Source organism: Tachypleus tridentatus, chromosome 4 (genome assembly GCF_004210375.1).
Source record: "Tachypleus tridentatus isolate NWPU-2018 chromosome 4, ASM421037v1, whole genome shotgun sequence".
NCBI lineage: Eukaryota > Metazoa > Arthropoda > Merostomata > Xiphosura > Limulidae > Tachypleus > Tachypleus tridentatus.
In genome coordinates this window covers 6,460,333-6,479,524 of record NC_134828.1, presented here as the reverse complement: position 1 = coordinate 6,479,524, position 19,192 = coordinate 6,460,333, and the positions used below count along the sequence as shown (strand labels likewise).

At 32.5% G+C, this 19,192-nt stretch overlaps 1 protein-coding gene and 1 long non-coding RNA gene across 3 annotated transcripts in view; one reads left to right on the top strand and one right to left on the bottom strand.

Annotated features, from left to right (window-relative positions):
* LOC143248500 (SPRY domain-containing protein 3-like) overlaps nucleotides 1-4,921 on the top strand; it is a 38,360-nt gene extending 33,439 nt beyond the window's left edge. For both annotated transcript variants that reach the window (XM_076496917.1, XM_076496916.1), the window contains one exon: nucleotides 2,289-4,921. In XM_076496917.1, the coding sequence (XP_076353032.1) occupies nucleotides 2,289-2,423 (135 nt within the window). In that variant the 3' untranslated portion in view covers nucleotides 2,424-4,921. The remainder of the gene's footprint in view (nucleotides 1-2,288) is intronic.
* The window catches only part of LOC143248506 (uncharacterized), a 167,629-nt gene that overhangs the window by 66,025 nt on the left and 82,412 nt on the right, over nucleotides 1-19,192 (bottom strand). The window lies entirely within an intron of this gene.

Below are 19,192 nucleotides of genomic sequence, written 5' to 3'. Positions count from 1 at the left end.
CCTGCTTTCTCAATCTCCAAGAAAGAAATTACTTCAGTTCTTAGTTGGACAAGATGCTTTAACACCTTTCCTTTCGAAAGCCAACGAACTTCAGTGTGATAAAGTTGCTTTTTGTAGTCTGAATCCATCGCCTCACAAAGAAGAGAGAAAAGTCGAGATTGAAGTGGCAGAGACTTGATGAAATTCATCACTTGAATAACTTGATTCGTAACAGATTGCAAATCTTTCGGCAAAGATTTTGTGGCGAGCGTCTCTGTGAATCATGCAATGAACAATCCTAATGTTTGGATTTTGTTGGCGCACCAGAGTGACGAATCCCTTCTTTTTTCCTTGTATTGAAAGACAGCCATCGGTGCAAATGCTGACACAGTTATTCCAATGTAATTTGAAGAGAAAAATGTTTTCATTCACCAACTCGAAAATGTCTTGGCCTTTTGTTGTACTTTTTAAATTTTTGCAAAATAAGTATTCGTTTATGATTTTTCTATCTTTTATGAATTGAACAAAAGCGAGAACTTGAGCTTTTCCACTGACATCGGTAGATTCATCAACTTGAAGAGACCATATCAGAGACAATTCATCTTCAGACGCTTTGAAGTGTTTGCAAACTTGACCCTTTAAATCTACAATTCTGAGCAAAATTGTGTCATTGGATAGTGAATTTTGCTAAACATTTTTGACGGCATCCATTCCAAGCATAGTTTCAAAGATGATTGCTAACGCTGGCGCAATGACTGATTCGGCCTCCATATGCGCTTTCTCGCATTTTGTCAACAATTGAGCAACCTTATAACTTGCAATCAATCATTTTTCAGGCAGCTTCGTGTAGTTCACAAGCTTCCTTGATTGTTCATGTTGTTGAGCCGTGAGATTCTCAAAGTATTCTTTTGGTTTATCCTTCACAGCTGCATTACAGAGTAGGCAGAATGGTATTTGAGAATGTTCTGATTTCAAAGTGATAAAACCGTATTCGGTGTATTCATTTTTGTACTTTCATTTCATTCCTTGCTTTTGATTCAACACATTCTCCTTTGCAGCACCAGACTTGCTTAAATATTTTTCCATGGATAAATGATAAAGCTAATTCATACACGATAAGCACGAAGTTCTGCAGTAGATATAAAATTCCTACCTACAGCATAGCAGCTGTAGCTTACCACAGAATGAGAACATGTTCCAGAAAGCAGTTTGATTGTTTGGTGCATCATTTATGATGTATGAAGCATTTTTTGCACCACAATTAAACTAACAGTCGAACCATTGCAGTCGAGAATGATTTTTAAGTATGAACTTCTCAGTGCTCGAGTTCATTGAAAACCATTGAGTATTTTGGAAGGTTTCAGAGTGTCTCTATAGTAGCTTTTATTAACTGATGTGTTCGACTTGCTTGTAAAATCCCAAGAAAGTTGAATGTGTTTCCAAAACACTGCGGCACACAGGTTGAAAATCACTGCCATACAGGAATAAATATTTAGTAAGTTGTACCTCAGTGAATGGAACCCACAAATATATACATCAATGGTAAATATCGTCATTGTGCCCCAAGCAACAGTATCCAATATGACAAAGAGTGTGTTCCATGAAGAAAAACAACAGATGTCATGTACAAGTGTTAGTTCCATGAGAAACCTCTCCAGCTGTCACATACTTCAAGCAGCTGAAGAGTGACGTGTATTCCTGTTATTACATATCAAGTACCTAATGCAGTGTCTCTAAATATCTGTGTGATTTGACTGTTGTTTTCACACATCTTGTGACTTAAGGAAACCCATGACACGAGATTTGTATTACCAACTCATTTTCAATAGAAACTCTGTTGGAATAACAAGTTGAGAAGCCACAAAAATCATTTTTATATAATTTACTCAAGTTCTATTGTTATACTGACGTTTATTACAAAAATGTTTTATATGTCAGAGTAGTAGCTATCAGTAACAAATACTGTTTCTGTAAAATAGTATCAAAGTAGCTATCATCAATACATGTTGTTTCTGTGAAATATGTGATTGAAATAGGACACATGCTGTTGGTTTTGCACTAAACCAAGGTAGTACAGAGGTTGATCATTTTATATTGAATGTTATCCTCTGTTAATACATGAGCTTAGAAAACACATAATTGTTTCATGTTTTGTATTTTCAAATAATGTTAGTTTTGCTTGTGGCTGTGTATGTTTTGAGGTGACACTTAAATAAGTTAATATTTTTTATAGTCTAAGTTTTGACAGATATAATGACACACTGAAGGGATAAAACATTCATTACTGAAATAGTATGGTCTTTGAACAGGTGTTCTTTACCAGGAATGGAAAAACAATAGGCAGGAAAGAAGTATGTATACCTAAAGGTGGATTCTACCCCACTATAGGAATGTTGAGTAGTGAAGAGAAGGTAAAAGTGGATCTCCACCCTCTTACGGGGTGACAGAAGTGTACTTTAGAAACTGGTGTCTGGTTGGAGTGGATGTTGAGTACATACAGTTGGTGAAGAACAAATGGGTTTCAAAACTGTTGTGTAACTGTCATAAATTTTCTTCAATAATTTGTTGTTTGTTTCTGTGAATATTGAGTAGTAATGATAGATTTAATTGTGAAGTTATTATAATCTTTCATTTGAATGAGAGAGAGCTTTATTATTTTGGGTTTGTACAATTGTATGAACTGGATATAAGTGAGTAAAACAGCTATCTGAAATGTGTCTAAAATCTTTCTAAATCTAGTACATTTGTTTCTTTTATCATATTAGGAAAAGAACATAGTAAGTTTTCCTTCATTTACTTAATAAAATCATACTATATATTTTATGTAACTTTATGGGTTGGTAAAAGATGGACTTCATAAATATTTGGTAGCCCTCAAAAGTTTAGTTTTCTATCATTAATTTGTATCGTGTTAAATCTGTTTATATTACGTGTATATTAAATTTATTTCAGACAGATGTATTTGTTGATTTGGAACCAGGAGCTGTTTTTTACTGTAGTGTGAAATAGTTTCTGATATATTTTGTCATTACAGGTCAATATGGTAATCATATTTTTATTAGCTTGTATTTCAAACTTTGTTTTTTATATCCTTGGAAATACTGTGAGATTTCTTCAAATGTTCTGACTTGTTAAGTCCTTGAAATGTTAGTGTATTTATTGCATAACTACTACAACTTTATATAGCTGGACTCACGTATAAGCTAGATATGTTTTATGGAGAGGGAAGTGTGAGTGTAGAAGTAAAGTTTATTTAATTTTATATTTTAAATATGTTTGTCATTAGAGATGTAGTGGTGAACTTGTTAGAAACTAAAGTATTGAATATCACGAAATGAAAGTAATTCATGAAGGTATTGTTATGATAAGCTATGTAATATATAATTGGGTGAAACTGTAGGTATAATAATGAAAAAAGATTGTATCAGATTTTTAAAACTTGTTTGTTTCTCTCAAACTGTAAGTGTACCAGAAAAAAACAACAATTATTATTATAAATTATTATAATATCTTGTTTAAGAAAATGTTTTCTAATTGTGAGACTGTCACAGTTTATTGGAATATTTAATGATCTATTCCTATTCTTCGTGTAGGCCACTTTAAAAACTATTAATAATACCATAATAAACAAACAGAAAACCCTGACCATGAATACTAAACTTGTGGGTAAAATGGATACTGCAAAATATTTTGTACAGGGTAAGAGCCAAAGTTTTGACATCAAATTTCAGTTTTGTCTCTGAAGAACTGATATCACATATTCAGTCTGTGAACAACTTTAATTTATATTTTCTCCTAAATGTTGTTGTTATTAAATTAAAGATTTTGGTTTTATATTGTTAGGTATCTCTACTATTTATAAAAAAGAAATGAAAAAGTATCACCTAATGCAGAAACGTGGCACTTGGCTGGTCACATGTTGTAAACTTGATTTGGTTTGTACTTATTATTTGATTTTGTTAGCATCTGAAAATACCAGGTGCTAATGATAATGTTAGGATTGTTAAATGAAGTAATGTATATTATATGTATATATATATATTTCTATATATATAAATCTTTTTCTTCTCAAAATGATAACTATCTACCTTCTTTCCACAACCTTAATTATTAGATTGTTGGTATTAGGCTAAAGAGAAGAGAAACTTAAGTTATATAGAAATTGGATTTCAGCTTGTTATGTGCAGTACAAATGAATTGTTCTTGGGTAGGTTTTTATACATGACACTGATGAAGTTGTAGTCTGGTCGATATGAGAAGTTTTCATAAAACTACATCGGCTAAATGAAAATGGAATAACATAAAGGAGTAATTATCTCATACGGAATTGCTTAAATAGAATAGATTTAACAACAGATGTGTATAAGTAGCTGATATGAAATTCATTAAATAATGTAATATAAATATATAATTATGAAAATGTAAGTGTTTCATGTCTAAACCATGTTCCTCCTGTTTTTACCCAGTTTGAATAAAGTAAACTCTAACGGAGAAACTGTAATTTACTATTTACAATTTTTCTAAACTTTGTTTTACAAAGCAACTTTTAAAATTGTCCAACCTAATATTAGTTTCCATATTAAGGTCATTGTTTCACTTGTTGTTGGGTGTTACTATCCCAAGGTTATTTTTAGCTGACATGTGAGAGACTTCAGTGGAAACATGAGCCCCAACACCATGTAATTAACATAATTATTCAACCAACTTAGGTAGCTAATGAACAGTTTCTTCTGACTCTCTCTCTCATTCTTAAAACAAACCTTACAAAGTAACTTATTAAATGGTTAAATTGCTTCTTGAAAGGCATGTTCATAACTCTTAAAAAAACTTTTCATTGTGGTGTATGTTTCCAAAACACCTGTAACAAACACGTGGGGATGGTGTGATAGGATCTTGAAAATATTAAACAATAAAGGTTATCACTTCAGTGTGAGAAAGATAACTGGTCAGTGTTTCGGTTGAATTATAGTCATTAACTTTTATTGAGAGTCATTTGTGTGGTTTCAACTTGAAACAATGTTTATTATGTTTAGTTATTTCAATCAATACATTACACTTTCTAAACATTTCAGTTCTTTAAACTCAAGTTGGTAATTGAACACCCCAAAATGCTTTACGTTTTCTGAAGTTGGTAATTGAACACCCCAAAATGCTTTACGTTTTCTGAAGTTGGTAATTGAACACCCCAAAATGCTTTACGTTTTCTGAAGTTGGTAATTGAACACCCCAAAATGCTTTACGTTTTCTGAAGTTGGTAATTGAACACCCCAAAATGCTTTACGTTTTCTGAAGTTGGTAATTGAACACCCCAAAATGCTTTACGTTTTCTGAAGTTGGTAATTGAACACTCCCAAATAGGTTACATTTTCTAAACATTTAAGTTCTTCAAAGCCAAGTTGTTAATTAAACATCCACAAATATTTTTTAAACATTTTAGATCTTTGAAGTTAAGTCAGTAATTGAACACCCCCAAATATGTTACATTTTCTAAACATTTAAGTTCTTTAATATCAAATTGGTAATTGAACATCCTAAAATGTGTTACATTTTCTAAAGTTGTTAATTGGATACCCCTGAATACATTACATTTTCTAGAGTTGGTAACTGAAAAACCACCAAATATATTACATTTTCTAAAGTTGGTAGTTGTACACTCTGAAATAAGATTTTAAAATCAAGTTGGTAATTGAACAATATCTTTAATCAAAATAAAGTTAATGTGTTTTGTATTTTATCAAAATCAAGATAAGTCTACAATATTAATATATATTCTAGCAAGTTTTAAAAACATCACTCAAAATAGAATTATAAACATGTTTACCACACGATCTTTACTTAAATTTAGTGCCAGTTTAGTGTACAAACGTAATTCTAAAGTTGTTTGTTTTTGTTTATATTCAATCAGCCATTATAAATATTCATTGCGCTTTTGGAGAGCAGTGAAACTTGTCGATACAGATTTTGGCTGGGACAGCTTTCAGGGTGGCTAATGGTGCAAATATGTGCCTTGTTTAAGTTTTGATTAAAAGGAACTGATAATTCACTATTAAACATACTGTTTCTTTAAGTTCAGTTACAAAATTGCCACAGCATATTGTAATTATTTGTTTTGAAAGAAACTCATTATTCCAAGTTCTGTTATGTGATAGAAATAGTGGAATTTTTGGATGTTTTGAAAAACATGCTAACATCTATCACCATGTATGTGTTTGCTAAAGGTTTTTACCAGTTATGCCAACAACATGTGTAGCTTGACTCTGTAAGTGTGTTCTATATCTGGTATTTAGAGATCTTCTCTCACGTACATGTAAAGTTAAGTTATTGTTCTCTGTCAAATCATGAATGCTTCCAATGTAGTCAGTTTTATGTTAAATTATGAACGTGAAATTCAGCTCATTTTTCTTATTTTAAACATGTTAATTTATATAAGAATTTAATATTATGGTACAAAATAAGATGTTAATAAATGTAAATATACTTTTACATTGAATCTTCTTTCTTGGATAAGAAGGTATTGAAAACAATTATTATAAACCTTGTTTTTCTTTTGAAAAGTTGACTTTTAATTAATTCATATATTTCTAACAAAGATAAATATCAATACTGGAAATAATGGTAAAATTGTTTTTGTGTTATCACCAATTATGTTTCATGACTTTTTAAATCATGTTTTACATGTGTTTTTAAACTTGTGTAGTACTGGTTGTTTTAATAACGTCCTCTCTTGTGCATTATTAAGTATGTTTCAATGATGGTCTCTATTATGTATGTTGTAATTATTAGGTGTGTTTTAATGACAGACACTCATATATGTTTTAAAAACAGACTCTCTCATGTATGTTGTAATTATTAGGTATGTTTTAATGACAGAACCTCTCTCGCATGTTGTAATTATTAGGTGTGTTTTAATGATGGTCTCTATCATGTATGTTGTAATTATTAGGTATGTTTTAATGACAGACTCGTGCGTGTTATAATTATGAAGTATGTTTTAATGACAGACTCTCTCGTGTATGTTGTAATTATTAGGTGTGTTTTAATGACAGACTCTATTGTGTATGTTGTAATTATTACGTATGTTTTAGTGACAGACTCATGCATGTTATAATTATGAAGTATGTTTTAATGACAGACTCTCTCGTGTATGTTGTAATTATTAGGTATGTTTTAATGACAGACTCTATTGTGTATGTTGTAATTATTAGGTATATTTTGGTGACAGACTCGTGCATGTTATAATTATGAAGTATGTTTTAATGACAGACTCTCTCGTGTATGTTGTAATTATTAGGTGTGTTTTAATGACAGACTCTATTGTGTATGTTGTAATTATTAGGTATATTTTGGTGACAGACTCGTGCATGTTATAATTATGAAGTATGTTTTAATGACAGACTCTCTCGTGTATGTTGTAATTATTAGGTATATTTTGGTGACAGACTCTCTCGTGTATGTTGTAATTATTAGGTATGTTTTAATGACAGACTCTCTTGTGTATGTTGTAATTATTAGGTATATTTTGGTGACAGACTCTTGTGTATGTTGTAATTATTAGGTATGTTTTAATGACAGACTCTCTCGTGTATGTTGTAATTATTAGGTATGTTTTAATGACAGACTCTCTCGTGTATGTTGTAATTATTAGGTGTGTTTTAATGACAGACTCTCTCGTGTATGTTGTAATTATTAGGTGTGTTTTAATGACAGACTCTCTCGTGTATGTTGTAATTATTAGGTATATTTTGGTGACAGACTCGTGCATGTTATAATTATGAAGTATGTTTTAATGACAGACTCTCTGTGTATGTTGTAATTATTAGGTATGTTTTGGTTACAGACTCGTGCATGTTATAATTATGAAGTATGTTTTAATGACAGACTCTCTCATGTATGTTATAATTATGAAGTATGTTTTAATGACAGACTCTCTCGTGTATGTTATAATTATGAAGTATGTTTTAATGACAGACTCTCGTGTATGTTGTAATTATTAGGTATGTTTTAATGACAGATTCTCTCGTGTATGTTATAATTCTGAAGTATGTTTTAATGACAGACTCTCTCGTGTATGTTGTAATTATTAGGTATGTTTTAATGACAGACTCTCTCGTGTATGTTCTAATTATGAAGTATGTTTTAATGACAGACTCTCTCGTGTATGTTGTAATTATTAGGTATGTTTTAATGACAGACTCTCTCATGTATGTTGTAATTATTAGGTATGTTTTAATGACAGACTCTCTCGTGTATGTTGTAATTATGAAGTATATTTTAATGACAGACTCTCTCGTGTATGTTGTAATTATTAGGTATATTTTGGTGACAGACTCGTGCATGTTATAATTATGAAGTATGTTTTGGTGACAGACTCTCTCGTGTATGTTGTAATTATTAGGTATATTTTAGTGACAGACTCTCTTGTGTATGTTGTAATTATTAGGTATATTTTAGTGACAGACTCTCTCGTGTATGTTGTAATTATTAGGTATGTTTTAATGACAGACTCTCTCGTGTATGTTGTAATTATTAGGTGTGTTTTAATGACAGACTCTATTGTGTATGTTGTAATTATTAGGTATATTTTGGTGACAGACTCGTGCATGTTATAATTATGAAGTATGTTTTAATGACAGACTCTCTCGTGTATGTTGTAATTATTAGGTATATTTTGGTGACAGACTTTCTTGTGTATGTTGTAATTATTAGGTATGTTTTAATGACAGACTCTCTTGTGTATGTTGTAATTATTAGGTATATTTTGGTGACAGACTCTCTTGTGTATGTTGTAATTATTAGGTATATTTTGGTGACAGACTCCTGCATGTTATAATTATGAAGTGTGTTTTAATGACAGACTCTCTCGTGTATGTTGTAATTATTAGGTATGTTTTGGTGACAGACTCGTGCATGTTATAATTATGAAGTATGTTTTGGTGACAGACTCTCGTGTGTATGTTGTAATTATTAGGTATATTTTGGTGACAGACTCTCTTGTGTATGTTGTAATTATTAGGTATATTTTGGTGACAGACTCTCTCGTGTATGTTGTAATTATTAGGTATATTTTGGTGACAGACTCTCTCGTGTATGTTGTAATTATTAGGTATATTTTGGTGACAGACTCGTGCATGTTATAATTATGAAGTATGTTTTAATGACAGACTCTATTGTGTATGTTGTAATTATTAGGTATATTTTGGTGACAGACTCTCTCGTGTATGTTGTAATTATTAGGTATATTTTGGTGACAGACTCTCTCGTGTATGTTGTAATTATTAGGTATGTTTTAATGACAGACTCTCTCGTGTATGTTGTAATTATTAGGTATATTTTGGTGACAGACTCTCTCGTGTATGTTGTAATTATTAGGTATGTTTTAATGACAGACTCTCTCTCGTGTATGTTGTAATTATTAGGTATATTTTGGTGACAGACTCTCGTGCATGTTATAATTATGAAGTATGTTTTAATGACAGACTCTATTGTGTATGTTGTAATTATTAGGTATATTTTGGTGACAGACTCGTGCATGTTATAATTATGAAGTATGTTTTGGTGACAGACTCTCTCGTGTATGTTGTAATTATTTAAGTTGAGATATTGGTACTTAATGCTGCTATTTTAAGGTATTTTCTCTTGTACGTACTGGTGATATTAGTTGATAGTACCATTACAGTTTTTGGGTAAATGCAGTTGGTATGAATTCTAGATATGATGAAATTTTTTATTGATCCAGGTGCCAACTTGTAATGATCTAGTGAGGATGTTTGTTACAGAATATATCCACATTAAAATACTTTATGCTTACTTCTGGTTGGTGAATATTAATTGTGAGATTAAGAGAAAAACCATAAAAATCAAATGTTATTAAAGAAAAGTGTAGTAGACTCAAAATTTGGTATTATCACTGTTTATTGTTGTTACTTCCAGTTCCTTTTTAGGTACCAGAGAATGAGGAAGAAACAGATGTGAACACATTATCAGGTAATTTGGAAATTTCATTGGTGGATTTTCTGGTAAAACAATTTTTATAACTTATGGTCCTGAAAAGTTTGATCTGAGTAACAAATCATATAACTTATGGTCCTGAAGAGTTTGGTCTGAGTAACAAATCATATAACTTATGGTCCTGAAGAGTTTGGTCTGAGTAACAGATCATATAACTTATGGTCCTGAAGAGTTTGGTCTGAGTAACAGATCATATAACTTATGGTCCTGAAAAGTTTGGTCTGAGTAACAGATCATTTTGTCTTGCGTGAGTGTTTTTATTCCCCATAGCATATTCTTCTCATGACACTCAGCATCTACATTAATTCACTCTCCTGTGTGGTACGCTATATAAATAACTCATTTTAATAATGCTATAACTCTTTGTTGATTAGTTTTGTGTAATGTGGTTATTGAAGATACTTTGAGTATCCTTTGTGTTATCTTGTTGATTTTCTTAAAATATATTTTTTTGGCATCCAACATGTGGCATGAATTCCCAGTTTACTATTTCTGACAGGGGCAGATCAACTAACTTCTATTCCACCTCTGATGTCTAACATCACTCAACAGCCAAAGAGCCAATAGGCACTCTTATTTGAGACTCTCCATGGTCTTGTTAGTAGTGAGATGGAGATGTGAATTCAGTCTGATGGCATTTCTCCATTGGGCTCTGAGGCTACACTTATGAGCAATCTTGGACATTCTGGAATGAACTTAGATTTGTTTTTTCAACACCTTTCTTTATTCTGTCATCTCCTTTTTGTTGGTATAGATTGGACATGTGATGTTGTGGGTCTTTCTCTGTGACTTTTGAGTTTGATAGCAGACATCTAGTTCTTCTTCCATCCACTGAAATTTTGGTTCATGCAAGAAGGTTTACTGCTCAGTTTCCTGAAGGGACAGCTATGTTTTGTTTGCCATGTTCGTCAGAACATGTCTTAGCCTACCACCACCACGTGGTGCATGTTTAGAATCAAAGAATAGTCCCAATGCTGAAAATGTAGAGTTCCAAAACAGTCTATGATCAACCTAAATGGATCACAATTTTCTAGGACTTGTCTGACCCTAACAATAATGCACAGATATTTATCATTCCTCTAACTTTTGTTGCATTCACCAAATTATCGTTAGCATCTACTATGGTTCAGTTGTCAGTTTCTGCACTTTCCCTAGTCTCTTAGCTTGTATGTTGGATAGAGATACGTTGTTACAGGGTGTTCATCTACCAGCTTCTACCTTCCATGAGTTATGTGAGACTCCCTTTTTCGACCCTTGATTTCTGTAGTTGTTCCAGAGTCTTGATAATCTAGGGTTGATGTTGCCCATATACATTCATCCTTGTCTTTGGATTTTCAACTTTCTTCAGTTCCTACAGGGAGTTGTAGTTCCACCCCTATTCGTGTGTCATGAATCCTGTCATCAGCCCCTCTTTGCACTGTTAATAAAAATAGATTCTGACTATATCTACAAGATTTCTCCACTTGGTCAAAATGCCATTAGGACAGCAGTGATTATTATATGCCTTTGGGGTCTGTTTTGAGAATTTCTGGATGTGAAAAAGCTTGGATCCGTGGCTCAGCAGGTCATTGCTTTAAGATTAGCCATTCATTTCACATCTTTGCCATTATTATCCACTCAATCTATAGTGTTTCTAAAGATCCTTAGGTTTCAGAACTTCATTCCAGGACTATCAGATTTTTTTGTCAAGGGAGTAACGGAGAGAGACATCCAAGTTCTTCCAAGGTTTTATTCCTATCTCTTAGTTATGTCCAAAAAAGACAGGACTTTGGCATTCAGTTGTCAATAATTTTCATCTACATCGATTCCTACATCCTCTAAAGTTCATAATGGAGTTATTTCTCACTTTTCTTGTCAGGACTGTGGATGATCAAGTGCATGCTTCCATAGTGGAATCATCATACTGCTGTGTTTTGTGTACAGGGGTCAGGTGCTGTGGTTCAGGGCTCTGCTCTTTGGACACACATTGGCACCATATATGTTCCACTAAATTGTACAAGTGCTTTCTTGTCACCTCCATTTTAAGGTCTGTGCTCACACCATTACATGTATGGACTGGTTACTGTTGGTACCATCTTGTCAGTTGGAAGAATGTTAAATCCTGATTCTATCTTCAGAAGCAACTAAGGCAGGCTTTATTATCAAAACCAAGAAATCCATCTTCACTCAAATACAATAAATTGTCCCTCTGGGTGTTTTTTCAACTTGTATATCAGTTGGTTTTAGCTGATTCCTATCTGGCTCCACCCTGTGGAACAGACAGTTTAACTTATTCATGCCCCCCTTCAACTGCATGGATGGTTCTTTTGGGGGGGTAGGCACCATATGTATTCCTCATTCAGTTGTCCATATGGGACTGAAAATCATGAACAACCATGCTAGTCTCTGTATTTAGCAACATCTTCGCTCTCAAGTGGCATTTTGATTGGAACAATTCTCTGATAGGTGTTCCTCTGCTAGGATGATGAATCTGGTGGCAGATCAATTGTCTTGACCAAACTGTATTCTCATAACATTGTGGATGCTGCATCTCAAGGTTTTGCATTGGATGTGTTCCATTTGGGATGCTGATAATCGATGTGTTTGTCACTTGTGACTTAACTACCAGCATTTTGATCTCTGATACTTCATTCTTAGGCAGTGGCAATGGATGTTTTCAGTCAGTACTGGATGGGAATGCATCTCTATGCTTTCCAAATAATTTGTATGTTAGCTGTGATTAATTCAACTCCTTGCTGGATTCTGTTGGTAGTACCAGAATGATTAGATCAACTCTGGTTTCTGTTTTCATGGTACCTTTCCACTTCCTCTAAAGCAGCCATGATCCAGAATCATACACCCAACCATCCTAATGCTTAGAGTCATGCAGTCGCTCACAAGGCATCAGCGCTTAATTTGTAAGGTCACTATGCACCTGTCTGTCTTTTTGTTCTTCAACTGAGATTTAATAGTTGAAATGGCACACATATTGACAATGGTGTATTGCATGGAGGTGGAACCTACTTCATTTAAAAGTGACAATGAAATTGTTTTTTGACCTGGCTCTCTTTGGCAAGTGCTTTGAAACTTCCACAGCTATCTTATGTCAGGCTGCTTTATTGAATACTTTAAGATAATAGAAGAGAGAAAATTGAGACCCTAGTTCTCTCTGTCCTTCATAAGTCATTAGCCCCACCTGGAATGTTAAAGTGTCATTACATGCTCTTTCTTGAATCAGATTGAGCCCTTAAGCCTCATGTGCCAGCTAACAGCTGTACTCTTAGAAACTGAACTTAGTTTGATTTGTCTGACATAACCAAGGTTTTACTTCCTGTTTTAAACATTTGACTTTTTAGTGTGTGTATTATTGGTTACTCTCCTTCGTTAATTATTTTTAAACTTTGTAGATAAGGTTTTATAATACAAATGTACTGAACCAGATGTTCCTAATTAACATTACTTGTGGCTGTTAATTATTTTCTTTCACAAGGTTATGTGAATCAAACTACCAACAATTACTCTGAAAATTTTGAACTCCTGTTTTAACATAATTCTGAAAGCATTATTATTCTAAATTACATACTTATGAAAGCTTGTGGCAATTACCACACCTAGTCATTTTGGTAGAGAAAATGACAGTTGATTTTCTTTTTTCTTGTGTGATGATAACTATACAAGAAGGATATGTTGTTGTTTTTTTAATTTTGCACAAAGCTACTCAAGGACTATCTGTCCCTAATTTAGCAGTGTAAAACTAGAGGGAAGGCAACTAGTCATCATCACCCACTGCCATCTCTTGGGCTATTCTTTTTACCAATGAATAGCAGGATTGACCTTTACATTATAACAACCCCACGGCTGAAAGGTGAGCATATTTGGTGTGAGGGGGATTCGAACCCATGACCTTCGGATTCAAGTGCCTTAACCATCTGGCCATAAAAGAAATTTCATTCAGAGATTGTCATAAATTAGTGTTAAGTATGATTTTAATATCTTGAGAAGGAAGTTAAAGTTAAAATATATTCCACCAGTGACGATCTTGTATAAACACGTAACTGTATGTATGCATGGCCTTGTAAGACATGGCAGTTTGGTTCTCCAGTCATATTCACTTTAAGATTTAGCATCTATTGCTAGTTTTGGTCTTCAGTACTAATAATTCAGGTTATTCTGAACTGATTTTTCTGATATTCCACAGTCAATATTTTAAACTTAGATAAAAGTAAATAATAGCTTCGAGAAACAGTTTTTAATAGTGGAACGGAGTAAGATTTGTTTTGTATGTTACACCTTCTGGTTAACAAATCTAAAGATAGCTGAGGGTTATTACAATTAACCTTCTTGTAGACACACTACAAGTGTTTATCCTATTAGTAATAATTGTTTTTGTCCAATGTCAAGTTTCTGACACGTGCATAAGGTAGTAATTTATGAGAAACATAATGGATACTGTAAAGTATGTAAACACTAACCATCAGTGATTACAAAATGGTATCTGAAATAAGACATTAAATAATAAATATAACCCTTTAATTATAGATGAATCATTAGCCACTGTTGTAGTCTTATGAAGATGTAATTTGTTCATGGTGCTTTTAACAAATACTAGTAAAATACAGAATTTGTTTCTCAGAGAGATTTGGAATAAATTTACATTGGGTAACTGTGGTAGGTCTAAATCCTACAAGGATGCAGTTATATATTTAGTTTATATGCATGTGTGAGGTCATATTATTAGTTATGTTTCACATATTTAACAATTTACGATATCAAAACCTGAACAAGACAGAGTTAAATAAAAGCAGAAAAAGAGACAACATTTTGTATTTGTGAGTAAAAATTTTGTGTGTGTAGGTATTATTATAGTTTCAAAATATTAAAACAAAAGACAGCCATTTTGTTTGTTTACTTTTGTTTAACAAACAATTTTGTCTATTATTCAGAAATAAAACTGCTCTATGCCAAGCTGGTTACCATCTTGTCTGAAAAAACAGATGTATCTGTCCCATTAGGTGGTACACTATTGGTACAACTCAGGCATTTATCTCCAAAGTTATTCTTCTAGACAGAGCATAATGAAACTTTCTTGTTCATCAGATAACCCAATATCATTACTGCTGTGTTATGTTCTTTTCAACGCTTGTTGAACAGAATAAACTTTAGAGTATTGGGATAGGTTGCCTGGCAAGATGCTTGTTGTGGAATAATGCAAAATCTCTGTATAAATGAGATTGGACACGCATTAAAATACAGAATGAACGTTTAATAAAACACAGTTTGTATATAGTATTCTTGATTTTACCGAGTGAATATTATCATTTATATGGATTCTGTATGTCTCCTCTCTGATGGCTTGTCTTAGGAAGAAACACAGCACCTACCAATATCCACACCTGGTAACTCTCTTTCACACACGGGTGAGGTCATAACTTTGAACCTAGCCTGCCTACAACTGAAGAACACTTCTGATAAGATCCCAATTTGCAACATTACAAGAATGTTTCCCATATTCAGAACAAAGGTAAAACAGCAGCTAGGATGAGAAACTTGCTTTCTGAATCACTTATTACATCAAACTTGCACACATACAGATTAAATGAGGAATTTAAAATCAGTACTGTAATACACAACAAACATATTACATATTTCTGAACTTCAGGTTGACAATAAGTGTTAACTGTCCAGCTAAAACGTATATCTTCCGCCAAGTGTTCCACTGCATCAAACAGCACCTAGAGACATGGGGTGGTTATATATTGGTAGTTTTTTTTTGCATTACAGGTTAAACTTGAAGAAAAGTTTCAGCACACACAAGAATGGACATCATTACTGGCTAACTGAAGAACAAGGTTCTTAAGTGGTTAAAAGTTTGATGTGCAACAGTAAAACTCTAGGTTTGAAAAGAAAGATAAATTGTCCAATTGGTCAGGTCAGCCAAATATGTAAACTTAAAATATATAATCACTAAAGAAACTACTTTTAGAGGTAATCAGTGGATGACCACAGTCATCTGAAAGGGGTTCAAGGTAATAATTTCCTGCAGAACATGCAACTAATAGCAAACATGGTTAACCATCAACCACCCACTACCATCTGGCTCTCAATGTTCCACAGGAGCCACTGCAGAAATGGTGAAGGATAATCCATGTAAGCAGGCAAGCTTTCTTTAACACTGCCCTTCCTTGACTCCTTGCTATATGACCAGAATGCTGAGTTAGTGCTATGAAGCATTCTTCTCACTACAGTATTACATTTTTACTAAATCACAGTAGTAGACCAGCATAATATTATTTAAACAAATACATCATATATTTTAATCACCTTTATTAATATTTTTATGATTTACAATTTCAAAATGATACTTTCAGATTTAGCCTTGCACAACTTCAGCAATCAATATTTACATCATCAATCAGGTATGATACAGAGGTCAGTCCACAAACCAAAATCAACAGAACAACAATCTAACAAAAACAGCTAGTTTAATTACTGGGGAGGCATTATGGATACATATGGTAAGCAGGCTTCATCATCATAAAGGGGGGACAAGACATAGCAAGTGGTGTACTATAACAAGTTAGCAGTTTTGTAAGTTAGGCAGTAGTTTAAACTTTGAAGTGGGAACAGTATTTATGAAAAAGACAATTTCAGATGCTAAACAAATGCATGTGGTTACAAAATACGGAGTTCAACACTAATGCCAAAAGCTTAATGAAATGCTGAATGTGCAAAACACTGTTACTAAATTAAAAACTTTTCAAACAAATATTCTACACTGAAGATAAGTAAACATACCAGGTTCATGCAGAGAGCAGCTATGTCAGAACACTGAAAACATACGCTGAAGAAATTACACTCTCAGTGGTTTTAACAGATGACCAAAGCAGTACAAAGAAATTTCCACAGTAATATTTCTTTACAGAGAGAGATTATATTTATCATATTTCAATACATGTTCTAAAAATATCAGTGTCACAAAACAAGGCATACAAAATATTATTGGAAGCTACAAGTTTGAATTCTGAAAACTATTTGTTACCATTTTGATCAAGCTATGTTAATTCATAATAGGTCCTATTTAGTTTAAGAAACGTGTTATTAATGATTGCAAATATAATACATTTTGAAAAGTTTCTGTGATGTGTAACAACAAACAGAAATCCTTTTGTCTTAATAAAGTTTTGGTTTCTCACCAGAACTTTACAACAGTTTGGTAATATAAAGGAGTTTTGTTTAGGTGATCAAAGTATAATGAATATTGTTTAACTGAAACAAAGATAACATTATAATGAGTCTATTCATTCTGTAAGAACTTCAAACACAAACTAGCACACTTGATAAAAAAATATTTGTGAAGTTTTCAGTTCTTGTTAAAACCATTACAGTATAGATTCTATTCAATACTAGTCACACTGAGCACAGCTTCTCATATGATATTAAAAGTTATGAGCACTGGTAGTAATTAACATTTCACATTAGCTATTGGTATGTACAACATACTAGTGTACATGTTGTTGGTTTTACAATTTCTCTAGTGAATATATTACTTTAGCAACTCAATAATAGATTATAATTTTATCCACTTACAGATTTCTTACTGTTCATTACATATCTATATTAAAAAATCAATTAACATTCATCCAGTGTCTTCTTCAGTGTGAATGTTTTGTTTCTTTCAGAGTTGTATATTACAAATGTACAGGTTTTTCAACTTTTCTAAAAGGTTTAATGAAAATTACTTTTCCTTCAAATGAACATGAAGCTGTGATTGACACTAACAGTCCTGGCAAACCACTGTCCTTCACAACTGATGTGTAATGCTAATCACAATAAATAAACATTCAGCCCCAAAACACAGATGGTAAAAGTAATTTTCATGTATTACTTCACTGTAATAACCTTCCTAGTTATGTTGCTTATAATCATGGCTTAGAGATAATATTTATTACTAATGAACTGAATCCTACAAGCTATGCTGTTTTTTAACAACAGTTACAACAATTTATATCCAATAATGTACACATATATTATTTATACACATGTTAGTGGTTACAGAATTTACCTGATAATGTATATATTCTTTAACCACATGTTGTTAGAGCTACAGAAAGCATTTCTAGATTCACTCCAGTGTAATGTTAGTACTTTATAACATATCATATTTACACAGTACTTTTACAGTGATGTAACTGCTACATGTATGTGGAAATTTTAATATTTGTCAAGGTGCTATCTTAGAGGTTAATTTAAAAACCAAAAAACTCCTTTTTGTAATAAGTTCTCACCTGTACAAATAAGGTCAGCTAACACAAATACTTAACTTTATGGTGAATAATATTCTAAAAACAAGAATTAATAAAATTATGATTAATATAACAACTAGTATGCTACAAAATGTTAAAATATCTTTAGCAGCCCAAAAAATACTTTAGTATACAAGGACACCCGACATTTCTTGTACACCCTACCGTAATGATTGTCGGGGATAGAGGTGCACCGTGTTAGCTTGACACAGACATATAAAACCCATCTAATGGCAAGTATAAACTGTTCTAACAAACCCACAGCTTATAACTAAGATCTTGACTATTTGAAACTATATCTTTTCTGTTTAACAGCCGAGATGTGTGTCTGAAGTTTAGGAAACTAGTTATAATAAACAGATATTATCAATACAATGTAGCATACAGGTTACTTGGTTAGTATTGTTCAGACTGTTATGTAAAAATATCTGTTATTTTCACTATTATTACTACCTATCAAGTAAAAACTAAAATTCACAAATTAAATATTAAAAGCTACAAATATTCAAGAAAGTCAACATAATTTATGGAATAAAGAAATACAAACTCCATGGTATTTTCTATCATATCTGAAAATACTGTACTTTGATATTATCAGTTCATTTGGAAACCAAAACTGGATATACATTGTAATTTTGACGTCTGAGAAGACTCTGTTAACAGTTTCTGGATGTTAAAATGCACATGTGCATCTTACCACATGAAATGTCAAAATGCAAGATTTTAAAAAGCTGTAGTTATTCCAAATATGTATCATTCTCACTAATAAACAAATTAGAGCTTCACAACTCAGGACTAAATATAAGAATATTTTGTCTCCATTTATTTCTATCATCATGATTAAATGGTTTAATAAATGTTTAACAATCAGTGGCTCTACTTAGAACACTCAGCAACTGTGAAGAAAATTGAAATTCTATTAC